Consider the following 17,218-nt stretch of genomic DNA (forward strand, 5'->3'; position numbering starts at 1 on the left):
TCACTCACCTGGCAAAGACAAAGTTTATGGAAATTGTCCATGTATGCTGAGTCCCTGAATGACTGCATACTACATCCTAACACCCAGGTTCCTAACATTTTCTGTGCCAATTATAAAGGTTGGACAAAAAGGGGCTTTCACTGGCCTCTCTCAATATCTAGTGTAACTAGGCTCCTAATGCCGGTATCTTTCAAACCAAGTTCAGGAAGAGGCAGAGAACAAGTCTTCAAACTGTTACTTTCCCAGGTTCTAGGCAGCCTGGAAACCTCACTTATTAAAGGACTGGGCTTAAATGCAGTAGAAATCAGGAAATGGATTCCCGGCCAGGGTACACAGAAGAAGCGCCCATTTGCTTCTCCACCCCTCCGCCGCACTTTCCTCTCTGTCTCTCTCTTCCCCTCCCGCAGCCAAGGCTCCACTGGAGCAAAGATGGCCCGGGCGCTGGGGATGGCTCTGTGGCCTCTGCCTCAGGCGCTAGATTGGCTCTGGTCGCAACATGGAGACGCCCAGGATGGGCAGAGCATCGCCACCTGGTGGGCAGAGCATCGCCCCATGGTGGGCGTGCCGGGTGGATCCCGGTTGGGCGCATGCGGGAGTCTGTCTGACTGTCTCTCCCTGTTTCCAGCTTCAGAAAAATGAAAAAAAAAAAAACAAAAAAAAAAACAAAAAACAAAAAAAAAAGAAATCAGGAAATGAAGACTTACTGGACCATAACGGGTCTAGCAGCCCAGCGAAGCTTCCCAGGCTGGGCCTTCCAGAGGTTGGGCCACCGCCTTCCCCAGCTCCCAGCCCAGAAAAGGGGACACTTTCCCCTCTGGAAGGCCAGCTCATCGACCTTTTCCAACTAGCTCTCCAAAAGGCCTAGAGACCTTGGGAAGTGTCCTCATCCTTGCTCCCCCCAATCTCGAGGCTCTTGGCCCTAGCCTCGCTGGGCGGTTCAGAGAAGCCCTGTGGCAGCCATCCTCGGCCTCATCCTGACCAAAGGCCCTTTATCTTCCCGCAGCTACACTCGGAACAGAGGCGCGGTCATTCCCACAGCCTGCTCAGCTGCTCGCAGGTTGGGGCTCGTCCGGGGCGGAGACTTGGAAGTGCCTGAAAGTTGTGAGGAGGGCGGGGACCCAGACTCATCTTTAAAGGCCCGAACCGGCCTTTAAAGACTCACATCGGCGGCCCGAGTCGGTCCCAAAGCACAGGACCTACTCCCCTCCCCTTGGCTACCAGGGACCCACCATGGGCCGCTACCGCATCCGCGTAGCCACCGGGGCCTGGCTCTTCTCCGGGTCCCACAACCGCGTGCAGCTGTGGCTGGTCGGGGCGCGCGGGGAGGCGGAGCTGGAGCTGCAGTTGTGGTCTACACGGGGTCAGGTCAGCAAGGGGGGCGGGGACCCCAATCCCAGCCGGGCTCACGGCGAGGGGCTGGAGCGAGGAAGAGTGGCAGTGCTCGGGTTGCGACTTCCAGGAGATGGTACGTGGGGACAAGGTCTAGCCTGAGCCCAGGAGGGGCTCAAACCCCCTCACCCGCCAACCCCGACCCTGGTGCTTGCACCCAGGCCAGTGTCATTCGGGGTCATCAGTCAAAGAAGGTCCTCCAAGGGTGCGAAAGCGGTGAGAGCTCAGGTAATTGGAGGGCGCAGGAGATGCTGCTCAGCCCTCAGTTCAGGACACTGCGCGCCTCGCCCAGCGCCCCTCGTCCCGGTCCTCCTGGTGCTGTGGGACCTCCTGGTGGTGTTGGGAGGAGGGAATGCTGGAGGCTTTGTCACCAGAGTCCACAGAAGACCCCCTCCCCCAGGGAACACGGCCTGTCCAGGGTCCCCGCTACCAAGTCTCAGCGGGTTCCGGTCCCCACAGGTGGAGGAATTCGAGCACGACGTTCCGGACGACTTGGGGCCCCTGCAGTTCGTGAAGTTGCGCAAACACCACTCCCTGGTGGACGACGCCTGGTTCTGCGACCGCATCACCGTGCGGGGCCCCGGGGCCAACGCGGAGGAGGCCGCCTTCCCGTGCTACCGCTGGGTACAGGGCGAGGGCGTGCTGACCCTGCCCGAGGGTACCGGTGAGGGGCCGCTCAAGGAAGTGGGCGCAAGGTCTCGGGACTCCTGGGGGTGGGGCGGGAGGCAGGGGACAGCACTGAGGAAGGTCCAAAGGGCTTGACAAAGTGGTTGCTCCGCAGGTGAAGGGTGGAAAAGACAGGAAATAGGGGGAGGTTACACGTAGAATTTAAAAGGCTGGAAGTGGGACTGGACCCGGAACTAAGTGATGTGTGGATCCCACCTCCCTAGAAGGTGAGCACAGGGAATGGGGTTGCAGCAATGCTGGAAAGCAGACGAGCCAAAGTCAAGTGGAAAGATCTCTAGTGACTGGGAACAAGTTAGGGCAGGGACAGGTGAGGCTAGCACATGGAATAGGGGGTGGTGGGCGTGACCCCCCGAGAGGAGACAGGTAAGGGAAGCACATGGATATGACGTGCAGGGCTGCTGTGGTAGGAAAAACATGGAAGAAACCGAAACCGTGAGGGCAGCAAACACTGAATTAGTTACTGTGGGAAATAAGAGAGATGAATATGGAAACAAGTGAGGTCAAGAACAGGTAAGAATGGAAACTTGAAATATATGACTTGGATACAGGTGAGTATAAATACTGAGAATCTAGATTTTGATGATGAGTCTAAAAAAGATGAAATTAGCTAAAGAAAGCAAACAGCATTTTAGGACAGCTGAGGCTTAAGAAGTGAAAACTCACAAAGCAATATATCGTAGGTGTGGACACAGAGCGGATTAAGATGTTATCACCTTAATTCAGGTTATTTATTCAACCATAGTTATTGATGAAACAGGATCAGGTAGGGAACGATGAATTAAGGGACAAGAAAAGGGTGACAAACATGACATTTTGTCTCAAGGAAAGAGCTGAGGGCTGAGAGAAGTGGAGCCAGGAGTACAAAGTTGGGATACATGTGCCTGGGGAAGCCATGGAATGAAGCACAGGCAGCGATAAAAGCGACACAGCATGACTGAACACAAGGGCTATGATAGAAAAAGGAAGGTGGAGTCAAGCAGGAGAGCACACTCAGTTTTGTGTGGCCAATCATCTTAATCTCTCCCCAGCCCGCCTGGCAGGAGACAATGCATTAGATGTGTTCCAGAAGCATCGAGAGAAGGAACTGAAGGAAAGACGACAAATATACCGGTGACCACCCACCCATGTTAGACCACCAAGTTTCACCCCACCTCCCCTGACCCTATAACATCATTGAACTAAGCACCCTCCCTGAGGCTTTGTCCCCATCTCCTAGCTGGGCCACCTGGAAGGAAGGGTTACCCCTGACAATAGCTGCAGGCTGTGAGAATGACCTACCTCCAAATACGAGATTCCACCAGGAGAAGAAGTTGGACTTTGAATGGACACTGAGGGCAGGGTAAGGAAAAGCCTGGAGCTCAGAGTGGGAAAACAGCTGGGAGACCCGGGGTGGTGGTAAATGGTGAGGGGCTGAGGAATCAGGGAATGGCTCATGCCTCAATACCTGTCCTAGGGCACTAAAGATGGCCCTCAAACGTGTTTACACCCTCCTGAGCTCCTGGAACCAGCTGGAGGATTTTGATCAGATCTTCTGGGGCCAGAAGAGCACCCTGGCTGGTCAGTGGTTCCCCAGGTCTCTATATCCCCTGCGAGGGCCCCTTTTGGTGACCTGACCTTCACACTCTGTACTCCCCCATAATGTTTACCCAGATGAGACCTTCCCATGCCTGGTCATCTCAGAGGGCTGGATACAGGGTGGTCATATGCCTGAGTCACTGGGGTAGACCCTGGGGAAGGGACATCGAGTTGTGAATATACTCCTCCTCTTGGGGTGGTGAACACACAATATACAGTAGATATATTATAGAATTGTACACATGAAAACTATATAGCAGGGGTCCTCAAACTATGGCCGCAGGCCACATGCGGCCCCCTGAGGCCCTTTATCCGGCCTCTGCCACACTTCTGGAAGGGGCACCTCTTTCATTGGTGGTCAGTGAGAGGAGCATAGTTCCCATTTAAATACTGGTCAGTTTGTTGATTTAAATTTACTTGTTCTTTATTTTAAATATTGTATTTGTTCCCGTTTTGTTTTTTTTTACTTTAAAATAAGATATGTGCAGTGTCCATAGGGATTTGTTTATAGTTTTTTTAATAGTCCAGCCCTCCAATGGTCTGAGGGACAGTGAACTGGCCCGTGTAAAAAGTTTGGGGACCCCTGCTATATAGTTTTATTAAGCAATGGCACCCCAATAAATTCAACTAAAAAATAAATCCACCTCCTGCCCTCCACGCTGACCCCACAGAGAAGGTTCACCGGTGCTGGCAGGATGATGAGCTTTTTGGCTACCAGTTCCTCAATGGTGCCAACCCCATGCTGCTGAGACGCTCTAGCTCTCTGCCCTCCCGGCTGGTGCTGCCCTCGGGGATGGAGGAGCTTCAGGCCCAGTTGGAGAAAGAACTCCAGGTACCTCCTCCCTCCCTACACTGTTCTCTCCTTGTCTGTGGGGAGACGTGGTGAAGGGCAGGGACCAAATGTGAGTCAGGGAAGGGAGGCTGTGCTAACCCACTGTCCCTGGGTGCAGAGTCCTGTACTGGAAAAAACTCAGAATGATAGAAATATGTGCGGGAACTATGAGGGACTGACTCCCAGCCTGGATTTCCAAGGACATGCAGGTGGGGCTAGAGATTTTAGCTGGGACAGTGACACTCCCTGGCTGATGTTAATGCTCCCAACCCACGTATTCATGGGCAGCAAGAAGGGTGATGAATGCACTGTCAAGTGGAGAGAACTGAAGAGCTTTCCTGGAGGAGGAAAGCTGGAAACAGAAAAGATGAGCTGGCTGTAAGGCAGACGAACAAGGCAGGATGTGAGCGTGACCGTCGTGTGTGTCTGCATTTTGAGGCAGTGGTAGTCAGGGGAACCTCTGCGGATTACCTGGCAGAGGAAGCTCTGTGGATTACTTGAACAGGGAGTGAAAGACCATTTGCTGAGCTGATGGGAACCAAACACAGGGAGCCGCCTGCTGGGGGATAATCGGGGAAGGGGCATGTCCATCTCAACAATGGGACAGTTTGCAATGCATGTGATGCAAACTGGATCGAGAGTCTGAGTTCTAAATCTAGGTCTGCTACCACAAAACCTGCCCAACCCACACGAGACGGTTTCTTCCTTTAATTAAAATGAGATGAATTGGAACAGATGCTCTGGTTCTGCCAATAGGATGCTAGTACTGATATAGGATAATGGCAAGAAGCTAAACAAATGTCTTTGTTTTTAAATTAAATGTACTGGGGTAACACTGGTTTAAAATAAATGTCTTTAGATCAATGTCATCCTGTTAAAATTGTCTAAATAAAGTAAATTTTTAAAAAAAGATGTCTTTAAAAGTCTTCCTCCCTTTGCCCTCCCTCCGGGGTTGACTCTGAATGCTAACTGCAGATACATTCCTCGTCTCCTCAGAACGGTTCCCTCTTTGAAGCTGACTTCATCCTACTGGATGGAATTCCAGCCAATGTGATCCGAGGAGAGAAGCAGTACCTGGCTGCCCCCCTCGTCATGTTGAAGATGGAACCCAGTGGGAAGCTGCTGCCCATGGTCATCCAGGTGAGACGGCCTGGGCCTCCTCCTCCCAACACGGCTCTGTTCATTCCAACCTCTGCTCCCAGGACCCAGTCCCTTGGCTCTTAGCTCCTCAAATTATCATCCTCATACAGTAAGCCTTGTCCTCCTGTTACTCTTTACTTGCAGCCTGGTTTCCCAACTCACCCAACTGGATGTACTGGTTCAAGAGTCCTTCCTGATGGCCTTTTGGAGTTCTCCTCCTGCACTCAGTGGTTTGCCAACTTCAGTGTGCATTCGAACCACTTGTAGGCCTCATTATAGCATGGGGTGCTGGGTCCACCACCAGATTTTCTGATCCAGTGTATCTGGGTTGGGGTCTAAGAATTTGCTTTTCTAACAAGTTTCAAAGTGATGCTGATGCTGCTAGTTTGCGAACACACTTTGAGACTATTTAAGCTCTCAGTAGCCTTGATTCTCAATACCCATTGTTTCATTGTTTTTTGTGTGGTTTTTTTTAGTGAAAGAGAGAGACAGATAGGGACAGACACAGAAAGGGAGAGAGATGAGAAGCATCAATTCTTCATTGTGGCTCCTTAGTTGTTCATTGATTGCTTTCTCATATGTGCCTTGGACCGGGGGGTTCTAGCCAATCCAGTGACCCCTTGCTTAAGCAAACGACCTTGGCCTCAAGCCAGCGACCATGGGGCCACATCTATGCTACCATGCTCAAGCCAGCGACCCCACTCTCAATCTGGTGAGCCTACACTCAAGCCGAATGAGCCCACGCTCAAGCTGGTGACCCTAGGGTTTTGAACCTGGGTTTTCTGCATCCTATGCCAACACTCTATCTACTGTACCACGGCCTTGTCAGGCTCATTGTTTCTTGAATATCTTTTCTCCCAAAGTTTTCAACTGTCAGTAAATAAGTACTGTCAACTACTTCACACATCCAGCTTCTCCTTTTTGTTCCCCATCCTAACTCAGAGCCCCATCACATTTCTCTGAAACCACTGTGAGAATCTCCTTACTGAATGCTGCTTCTGACTCTCCTGTATTCAACTTAACCATCATGGCACTCATATGGCCCCACAGCTAGTGAGAGGCAGGGTGGAAAGGTTCTTATCCCTCCAACTACATCATAAGTTCCTGGAAAATAATAATCATGCTTAGTCCTCTCTGTTTCTCCAAGAATGAGAACCATGATGTCATGCATAAAGTGGAAGTTCAGTAAATGTTTAATTTCTGTCTCCCAGATCCAGCCTCCCAACCCCAGCTCCCCCACCCCACCACTGTTCCTGCCCTCAGATCCTCCACTTGCCTGGCTCCTGGCAAAATCTTGGGTCCGAAATTCAGATTTCCAACTGCACCAGCTCCAATACCATCTGCTAAACACTCATCTGGTAGCTGAAGTTCTTGCGGTGGCCACCATGCGGTGCCTCCCAGGGCTGCACCCTGTCTTCAAGGTACATCCTCTCCCCTCCATGTCCCATCTCGCTTAAGCCCAATAGAGGAAACAACCCATATCAAGTGACACTGCAGCAGCAAAAAATGATTATATTAATTTGTGAAAGAAAAGGGGGAAGACGATAAGACTATCAATATTTAAGACTTATGTTTTATTTTTAAAAATTTTTTCATTGATTTGAGAGAGAAAAAGGGAGAGTGAGGGAGAAGAGGAAGAGGGGAGAGAGGGGGGATAAGAGAGAGTTTGGGAGAACGGGTGGGGGAGAGAGAGAGAGAGAGAGGTATCAACACATTGTTCCACTTGTGCACTCATTGTTTACTTCTCGTATGTGCCCTGACTGGGGATCAAACCGGCAACCTCAGCACACTGGGACGACACTCTATCCACTGAGCTAGTTGGCCAGAACCTAAGACTTATATTTTAATTTTATCAAGTCACTTAATGCTTCTTCAGGACATGTTACAAGTGAACCCTCCGAAATGCCAGAGACCTGACAATCTAGCAATGAGCATGAGCCTATAGTATTGCTGGAATATTGTTAGTAAAACAAAATTCTTGTTCCTGTCTTAAGAGATTTACTATTTATCCAGGAAGACAAGTGATGACTATAAGAACCAACCAGAAAAAAAATCTGGAACTAGAATTTGAAATCACAAGACACAATCTATAAATATTGTAGTATTGACGGAGACAGTCCCACCCCAACTGAGGAGTCTTCGTAGGGCCAGATCAAAAGGAGAGCACCCCAGTGGGTTACTGATAGCTGTCTATGAGAGAGGTGGAGAAAGACATGCAAGGTAGTAACAAGAATGAAAAGGAAAAACAAACAAACAAACTAAGACTTAGTGAAGGGAGTAATCAGCAGGTGCATATTCCAGGGAATAAGATTGGAGAGAGAAAGGTCAGAGGTCTAAGCTGCCACAACGAAGAGCCCACAGGGTTGGGTGTGTTGTAATTTATAAGAGTGAGTTCAGTATCTACTGCTAGAAAGAAGGCAGCAAAATAAGAGTTGTGCTTGCTTAGAAGTAGTCTCAAAATCTTTATGACACTTTAGATACAGGAAACATGGCAGAGAAGGAGCAACACTGACACAAGCTTATAAACCAGAGCAACTGTCAAAAACAGTCAAGTCATGAGAAGAAGCCAGTTTTGAAAGCAAAAACGAAGTATTCAGTGTCAGGTCCATGGTGCTTGAAATATTGGCAAGATATGCAAATGAGTATCTGGATAAGAAGAACTGAATTATGTTTCAAGCTGGGGGCCCACATGTTGACTCCCCCCAACTTGGCCATTAGCAGCTATGGCCTCATTGAGTCTAGAGTAACACAAACAAAATGGAGACCAGTGTAATAATAGAATCTTGGATTTTACTGATCTCCTGGTGCTCCTGCATTGCATATTCTGCTCATCCTGAACAGGTTAAGCCTCTATTCAGACTCAAAGTCTCCCTTTACTAGTTCATCTCTCTCCACAAGTATATCCACTCACCAAGACAACTTCATCTCATGGCAGACTACTGTGTTGTTATCAGGACACAAAGGAGAACTAGCATTTAAGGTCATAAAGCTTATGTAGGCAGGCTCTGGGTTCGGACTGCCAGGCTCTAAATCCTGAATCCTCACTTCAGTACTTCCCAGATGCTTGCTAGATGAGGACAAGCTCCACCGTGGCTTGTTGAAGGATAAAATGACATAACAGTGTAACAGAGGCTGAAAGCTACAAAAACTATTAGTTCTTGCAATGATTATTACTATTATTAGGAGTTGTTTGTCCTCAGGTTATCTTCTTTCCTCACGTGGGCTTTGAGCTTTCTAAGACACTCAGCATCTTTCATGAACTTTCTGAAAAGTTTCAGACTAATGTGAGTGGCTTTGACATCTTGACACCAGAGGTATCATTTGGGTCATTTCCTGTGTCCAGTGTCAACAACTCCGATAAATACCAATCAACATAAAATCTGAAATGCGGTGAAAATGAAGACAAAATAGTCTGAGATAAAAAGAAATGTGAGGAACAGGTGTCCTTTTTTAATACCTAAAGAAACCAATGTTTTTAAAAGCTATTAAAAATAGCCTTGGACGGTTGGCTCAGTGGTAGAGCACTGGCCTGGCAAGTGGATGTCCCGGGTTTGATTCCCAGTTAGGGCAGGCACCCAGGAGAAGCACCCCTCTGCTTCTCCACTCCTCCCCCTCTCACTCCTCCTGCTTCTCTTCCTGCAGCCATGGCTTGATTGGAGCGAGTTGGCCCCAGGAGCTGAGGATGGCTCCGTGGCCTCCACCTCTGGTGTTAAGAAGAGCTTGGTTGCTGAGCAATGAAGCAACACCCCAGATGGGCAGAGCATCGCCCCCTATTGGGCTTGCCGGGTGGATAATGGTTGGGGCACATGTGGGAGTCTGTCTGCCTCCCCTCCTCTCACTGAATAACAAAAAAAAAAAAAGAAAAGAAAAGAGGCCCTGGCCGGTTGGCTCAGTGGTAGAGCATCGGCCTGGCGTGCAGAAGTCCTGGGTTCGATTCCCAGCCAGGGCACACAGGAGAAGCGCCCATCTGCTTCTCCACCCCTCCCCCTCTCCTTCCTCTCTGTCTCTTTCTTCCCCTCCTGCAGCCAGGGCTCCACTGGAGCAAAGTTTGCCCGGGCGCTGAGGATGGCTCTGTGGCCTCTGCCTCAGGTGCTAGAATGGCTCTGATTGTGGCAAAGCAACGCTCCAAGATGGGCAGAGCATCGCCCCCTGGTGGGCATGCCGGGTGGATCCCGGTCGGGCGCATGCGGGAGTCTATCTGACTGCCTCCGTTTCCAGCTTCGGAAAAATACAAAAAAAAAGAAAAGAAAAGAAAAAAAAGCTATTAAAATAGAGAGGGCTGCCCTGGCTGGGTGCTCAGTTGGTTAGAGCATCGTACTGTAGCACAGACATTGTGTGTTCAATCCCCAGGCAGAGCACATTCAGGAACAGACTGATTCCTGTCTCTCTCCCTCTTTCCTATCCTCTCTCTTCGCTAAAATCAATACATAAAAATTCAAAAAAAAAAAAAAAAAGGGCCTAACTGCCTAACTGGGGTGGGGCAGATTTGAAGACAGCCCCTCTGCTGTTTAAGTAGGTGGCTCAAAATGGCTCCTCTTATTCTGACTAAAAGTACCCACCTAAAAAACCAACAGTGAAGTGACCAGAAGATAGAGGTGTGTCTTTGATAATGAGAAAAGAGGTGAAATATAACTATGAGGATGTGAATGATAAAAGTACAAAAGAAAATCAAAAGGGGCTGATTCTTTCATTTTTTAAATTTGAATGAGAGAGAGAGACACTGATTTACTGTTCCACTTACAGAGTTGAGCAAAAGTAGGTTTATATTTGTTTGTATAGAAAATAATACAATAATAAATAAATAATAATACAAGAATAAACTTTGTTTCATATACTCACAAATGTAAACCTACTTTTGCTCCACCCTGTATTTATGCATTCACTGGCTGATTCTTTTTTTTTTAATTTCATTTTTTTATTCATTTTAGAGAGGAGAGAGAGAGAGAGAGGAGAGAGAGAAGGGGGGGAGGAGCTGGAAGCATCAACTCCCATATGTGCCTTGACCAGGCAAGCCCAGGGTTTCGAACCAGCAACCTCAGCATTTCCAGGTCGACGCTTTATCCACTGTGCCACCACAGGTCAGGCCACTGGCTGATTCTTGTATGTGCTCTGACGGGGACTGAACCTTCAACCTTGGTGTATCACAATGACACTCTAACCAACTGAGTTACCTGGCCAGGGCAAAAGGGGCTGATTCTTAAATATCACCAATACTCAAGGTGGAAACAATGAAAATGAATGATAATAACCGAGAAGCAAGGACTTCTGCATGTACTAAACGCTCTTCTGACTGATCAGGCGGTGGTGCAGTGGATAGAGCGTCAGCCTGGGATGCTGAGGACCCAAGTTTGAAACCCCGAGGTCTCTGGCTTGAGTGCTGGGTCACAAACTTGAGTATGAGATCATAGACATGACCCCATAGTCAATGGCTTGATTGAGCACAAGGTCGCTGGCTTGACCAAAGGTTCGCTGGCTCAGCTGAAGCACCCTTGTCAAGGGACGTATGAGAAAGCAATCAATGAATAATTAAAGTGCTACAACAACAACAGGTTGATGCTTCTCCTCTCTCTCCCTTCTTTTCTGTCTTTCTCTTTCTCACTAAAACAAAACAAAAGAAAAAAAAACAAAAACCTCTTCATACATCACTCACCTAATCTTCACCATATCTTGAGAAAAGAAACTCTGTTGGCATGAGGTGATAGGGAATGAGACAGATTAACACTTAGAGGGTCCATTACCTTGGGCTAGGATCAAAATAAATGGTGAAGTGTAGATTGAAACCCAAGTCAGTCTAGCTCCAGAGCTGATTCACAGAGGAGAAAAGAGCATGAGCATGAGTGGTCAGAAAAGCAGAAGTCCAGCCTGCAAGGGCACTGCCAGGAGAGAAGGCCACCATGCTGAGTGCCACACACTACATGGAAGGACCCAACCATGTCCTCCATACCACCCCCTCCCATCTTCTCCATCCAGCTCCTGATCCCACACACCCGCTACACCATGGAGATCAACACCCGGGCACGGACCCAACTCATCTCAGATGGAGGGATATTTGATAAGGTAGGAGGTAATGGAGTGTGGGGCCGCCTAATTATCCAACTCTATATGACTGCCTGTCGTTGTAACGATTCCAGACCACCCTATGTGAATGCCCTGACTCTTAAACCCAGAAGTATATCCCTTTATATTTGTGTCTTTGAATGTGAGAGCCTCACATCTGAACATTTTGTATATACGCTCTTTTTGCTCAAGGCCTCTCATCTCTTTTGTCCCAGGCAGTGAGCACAGGTGGCGGGGGCCATGTTCAGTTGCTTCGTCAGGCCATGGCTCAGCTGACCTATCGCTCGCTCTGTCCTCCTGATGATCTGGCTGACCGGGGCCTGCTGGGAATCCCAAGTGCCCTCTATGCCCACGATGCTTTACGGCTCTGGGAGATCATTGCCCGGTGGGTGAGAGTGGGAGCTGAGAATGAAGGGCATTGGGGAGAGGGAGACAGGGCTTTGGCCTAAGGTCAGCATGGGGCAAAAGGAACGTGAAACAAGAAGGTCCAGACAGGAGGAGCAGGACTCGATCCTGAGAGAGATGAGGGAGAGTAAGGAGACTGAGGATAGGATCTGAAGATGGGGAGACTGAAATAGACAGTGTATGCAGCCAAAGTGTGTGGGTGGGAAAAACATGGATCTGGTGGAATCAGGGATTTTCTTATGAAGAGGGATTATCAGTCGTGTACAGAATTCTTAAAAGTAACAATCCACATTCCTTCCTTAGTAAGCTAGTGTTTAGAAAGAACTTGGGCAATGTCCCATAAGGCAAGTCTTGAAGGATCTATACTGAGACACAGCGAGAGGCAGCTGGGCAGAGGGCACAGAAAAGGAGTAGTGCTCAGAGGCGACAGCCGGCTGCTCTCCAGGAGCTCAGCTCCCTCCTCTGGGCAGGTACGTGGAAGGGATCGTCCACCTCTTCTACCCCGGGGATGATGTCGTGAGAGGGGACCCTGAGCTGCAGGCCTGGTGTCGAGAGATCACTGAGGTGGGGCTGTGCCAGGCCCAGAACCGAGGTGAGATCCCTCCCCAGAGAAGGGAGCTCCTCAGACACTCTGTCCAGAGCCCCTTCTCAGCCTTGAGTTCTGGGGACGTGACCCCAACCCCCCATCAGCCCCTCTCCCTCCACACATGAAGCATCTGGATCCTGTTCCTACCTCCCAAGACTCAGGACAGTTCTAGAAACCCAAGGATTATCCTCCACAGAGATACTAGCCATCAGCTTTTATGTTCATCTCCCATGCCTAGTCACAACATGGGGCCCAGTGGGTCCAGAACCACAGCTAGTGGGGATCTGCCCAGGCCCTACTGGGGCTCACATCTCTCTCCGTGGTTCCTCTTTTCCCACCTGAGGATATGAACGGGAAGATTTCCCCACCAAACCCCACAATGACCCACTCCATTTCCCCCTTCGTCCTGCTACTGTCCCGCACACACAGAGGATCCAGGCACACTTCACACTTTACCACAGTGCAGGTCATTTCTAGGCGCAAACTCAATATTGTATATGCCAGGGGTCCCCAAACTACGGCCCGCGGGCCGCATGCGGCCCCCTGAGGCCATTGATCCGGCCCCCAAAGCACTTCCGGAAGGGGCACCTCTTTCATTGGTGGTCAGTGAGAGGAGCACATTGACCATCTCATTAGTCAAAAGCAGGCCCATAGTTCCCATTGAAATACTGGTCAGTTTGTTGATTTAAATTTACTTGTTCTTTATTTTAAATATTGTATTTGCTCCCGTTTTGTTTTTTGTACTTTAAAATAAGATATGTGCAGTGTGCATAGGGATTTGTTCCTAGTTTTTTTTATAGTCTGGCCCTCCAATGGTCTGAGGGACAGTGAACTGGCCCCCTGTGTAAAAAGTTTGGGGACCCCTGGTATATGCTTTGGCTCAAACCCAAACTCAGTGCCTTGTCCCTTGGGGCTCCCGGTACTTTGGCCAATCCGTCTTCCCCCAAACCCCGGATAGGATCTAGCCACTAGCTTAGAATCTAGTCACTAGCTTTTGCACCCCCTACTCACATTTAACAACTGGGGAAGAAACAGCTTTTCTTGAGCTCTCCTTGGGTCATCCCTTCTCTCACACACCTGAGCCAACCTGGACTGCTTCAAATCATTCTTCAGTCCCTGCTCCTCACACTTTGCACCAACATTTCTGCCTTTGTGGGACAACTGCAGACATTTACTGGGGAGTCATTATGGTCAGGCTCTGCGAATGCAATGAGCTAACAACTGCACTCTGGAGGGGCATCTCCCTGGGGAAGCTGAGGCTGCACCTCCCTAACCCCCCCAAGATCAAACTTCCTCTAGGACATCCCAGGACTGTCCCTTAGGCTCCACATGCCCCCAAAGTCTCTTCTTCCTCTCCCTGGCCATCTTTTCCCCAACTAGTATCAACTACATTCAGAAAATAAAACTTTCACATGTTAATTTTAACCTCTATTAAGTGCCTCTCATTCTCTCTTCCTCAGTTCTCATAGCTGACCTTTGCTTAATTTTCCCAAAAGGCTTGTAGAGGAAATGTGCTAAAACTAAAAACTGTCTGAGGTAGCAGTCAGGAACCCAAGTTCAAGGTCAGCCTCTTGAACAAGCAGTTTATTCTCTTTGGCCTCAGGAGCGAGCTGCTCCTGTATGTGCCCTGACTGGGATCGAACTGGCAAGCTCTGTGCTTCAGGAGGATGCTCTAACCAACAGAGCTATCTGGCCAGGACAAAGCAGCCCTAAATTCTTAACCACCTTTAAAGTCAAAGGATTTTGATCACTTAACCTTTTCAGCCCCTAACCATTCCATAGTTACAATAATTATTATTTACCAAGCACTTGTTACATACCAGGTGACTTTGATATATTACCTCATTAATAAAGTATCATCCACACTTTACAGATGAAGATTGACATTCAGAGAAGGTAACTGACCTAAGGTAACCAAACTATATTGCTTGAGGCTGAGCTGAAAAACTTATGTCTGTTGCAAATATATTTGAATAAATGAACCAACATTCATCAATACCAGATAGACATCCAAGACATCAACCTTTATTTCTCTCCTCTCTGCTGTCGCCTCTAAATCCTGTTTCTTTCCTGACCAGGTTTCCCCGTCTCCTTCCAGTCTCGGGCTCAGCTCTGCCATTTCCTTACCATGTGTATCTTCACATGCACTGCCCAGCATGGGGCCATCAACCAGGGCCAGGTATGGACAGCTGAAAGCCTAGGTCCCTGAAGGCAAGTGTCTGGACCTTGGAATGCCCAAGGGAAAGATGAGGGTTCAAACCCTAAATACCAGAATCCTAGGGTTGTACTTTCTTCCCCCAGCTGGACTGGTATGCCTGGGTCCCTAACGCCCCATGCACAATGAGAATGCCCCCACCTACCACCAAGGAAGATGTGACAATGGCCACAGTGATGGGGTCACTACCTGATATCCAACAGGCCTGTCTTCAAATGACTATAACATGGCATCTGGGTAGACGCCAGCCAGACATGGTAAGAGAGGACTCTAAGGAAAGGGAAATGACAGTGGAAGGGAAACATCAGAGTGAGGGGCTAGGCTCCAGGTACTTCTGCCTTCATGTTAGAAACTGACTGACCCTTTGTTCTTCTCAGGTGCCTCTGGGGCATCACAAGGAAAAGTATTTCTCGGGCTCCAAGGCCAAGGCTGTACTAAACCAATTACAAGCAGATCTGGAAAACTTGGAAAGAAAAATTATAGCCCGGAATGAGCAACTTGACTTAGCCTATGAATACTTAAAGCCCAGCCACATAGAGAACAGTGTCACTATCTGAGCTCTAAGGTGCCCCCACCTGAAAAACTTCAGATCAGCTCTAGGACTGAAATTTTCATTTTGAATTTCATGGTTTCCTGTCTCTGCTGCTAGGGCTCTACTTCCTCTCCAAACTAAATCCCCTACATCAGTATCCCACGGGGCAGCAAACCTTTCCTGTAAAAGGTCAAATAAAAATTTTTGGCTTTGTAGGCTACACTATCTCTGTCACAACTACTCAACTCTCCTATAAAAAGTAGCCACAGACAATATGAAAATGAATGAATGTGACTGTGTTCCAATAAACTTTACAGTGAAATATAAACTTTGTGTGTCAAAAAATTTTCTTCTGGTTTAGTCAAGATTTAAAAAATGCAACAAACAAAAACTCCTGTGCTTTGCTAAAGAGACAGGATGCAGGCTGAATTTGGCCCTCAGTGGCAGCACCTGGACAAGGGTATCCTGCTCTAAGGCACTGACCCTACTTGCAAACATGCAAAGAATGCTCTCAGCAGTGGATGGAGGAGATTTCTTAGAGAAATGAACTACATCGAATTCTCCTTTCCCAGGAGTTAGACTTCATGCCTGGTGGCCAACTTAAAAAGTCCTGATTGTGTTCTTTGGCAACTTTCCCTCCACTCCTATTCCTCCTATTCACACACCTACCCCCCCCCCCAAAGTCCTGGAACAAGAATGGTGCTTCTTGATTTGAGCCCAAGGTCACTGGCTTGATCATGGGGTCACTCACTCTGCTGTGGCCCCCCTGGTTAAGGCACATATGAAAAAGCAACCAGAAAGTAATCAATGAACAACTGAGGTGCCGCAGCAAAAAATTGATGCTTCTCATCTCTCTCCCTTCCTGTCTGTCCCTATCTGTCCCTCTCTCTTTATGTCTGTCCCCCCCCCAAAAAAAATACTCCTGGAGCTGATAAAAACTTTTGGCTCTGCCTGACCTGTTGGTGGTACAGTGGATAAAGCATTGACCTGGAATGCTGAGGTCACCAGTTCGAAACCCCAGGCTTGCCTAGTCAAGGCACATACAAGAAGCAACTACTATAAATTGATGCTTGCCGTTCCTTCCTTACCCGCCCCCTCCCCTCTAACATCAATTTAAAAAAAAAAAAAACCTTTTGGCCCCAACAGACTTCCTTCCCAAAACAGTCTCAAACAAAAGAGATATGAAATTCATGTCTCAAGGCCACTTTCCCTGCCTCTTTAGTACACTGGCGTCTTTCTTTACATGTGTCCCAGGTTCCACACTCTCTTTCATTACCCTTTTCAGAATAATATGCACAAAAATGGAAAAATACCACAAAGTTCTGCTCACCACTGTTTGTCTAGTTCTGGGGCCTTGGGATAAAATGATCCCTCTAAATTAGGCTATGATCATTGTCTTCACTAGACTATATACAAAAAACTCAGAGCAAAACAGTGTTCTTGAAACACTCATTTCTCTGAGTAATTATTACAAACCTGTCCGTTACCAGTGATGTATACAAACTTTTTCTTTGGAGTGGATGATCTATTCATATTTTTAAAATCTTGTACCTTACCTTATTCAAAGGACCTATAGTCGGTTTTCTTAATTTACAGTAGGGAAGCAAAGTGATAATTTGTGTATTACTTCTTTCTCCAGTACATTTAGCAGGCCCACTCACCTTCACAAGTTTACTCAGTCTACTTTCCCTAAGCTTTTCCTATCACCCATATTATCACCTGGACTTGGCATCCAAAACCATTTAGTAGTCTATGTTTGGTAACAAAATATTACTTAAGAATTGCTAATGCCAACAACCC

At 48.1% G+C, this 17,218-nt stretch overlaps 1 protein-coding gene and 1 long non-coding RNA gene across 4 annotated transcripts in view; one reads left to right on the forward strand and one right to left on the reverse strand.

Annotated features, from left to right (window-relative positions):
• Window positions 1–17,218, reverse strand: part of LOC136326649 (uncharacterized) — a 48,627-nt gene that overhangs the window by 31,109 nt on the left and 300 nt on the right. The gene's annotated exons all lie outside the window — the stretch shown is intronic.
• Window positions 789–15,454, forward strand: LOC136326644 (polyunsaturated fatty acid lipoxygenase ALOX12). Of its 3 annotated transcripts, none has more exons than XM_066262910.1 (14): window positions 789–1,365; window positions 1,849–2,053; window positions 3,105–3,186; window positions 3,293–3,415; window positions 3,530–3,633; window positions 4,323–4,483; window positions 5,480–5,623; window positions 6,835–7,044; window positions 11,594–11,680; window positions 11,896–12,065; window positions 12,556–12,677; window positions 14,750–14,850; window positions 14,973–15,143; window positions 15,264–15,454. In XM_066262910.1, the coding sequence occupies exons 1-14, from the start codon at window positions 1,231–1,233 to the stop codon at window positions 15,441–15,443; spliced, it is 1,995 nt and encodes a 664-aa protein (XP_066119007.1). In that variant the 5' UTR covers window positions 789–1,230; the 3' UTR covers window positions 15,444–15,454. The 3 variants fall into 3 exon arrangements, with proteins under 3 accessions (XP_066119007.1, XP_066119008.1, XP_066119009.1); XM_066262911.1 differs by having other exon boundaries at window positions 1,849–2,047; XM_066262912.1 differs by lacking the exon at window positions 6,835–7,044.

Source organism: Saccopteryx bilineata, chromosome 2 (assembly GCF_036850765.1).
Source record: "Saccopteryx bilineata isolate mSacBil1 chromosome 2, mSacBil1_pri_phased_curated, whole genome shotgun sequence".
In the NCBI taxonomy this organism is placed as follows: domain Eukaryota; kingdom Metazoa; phylum Chordata; class Mammalia; order Chiroptera; family Emballonuridae; genus Saccopteryx; species Saccopteryx bilineata.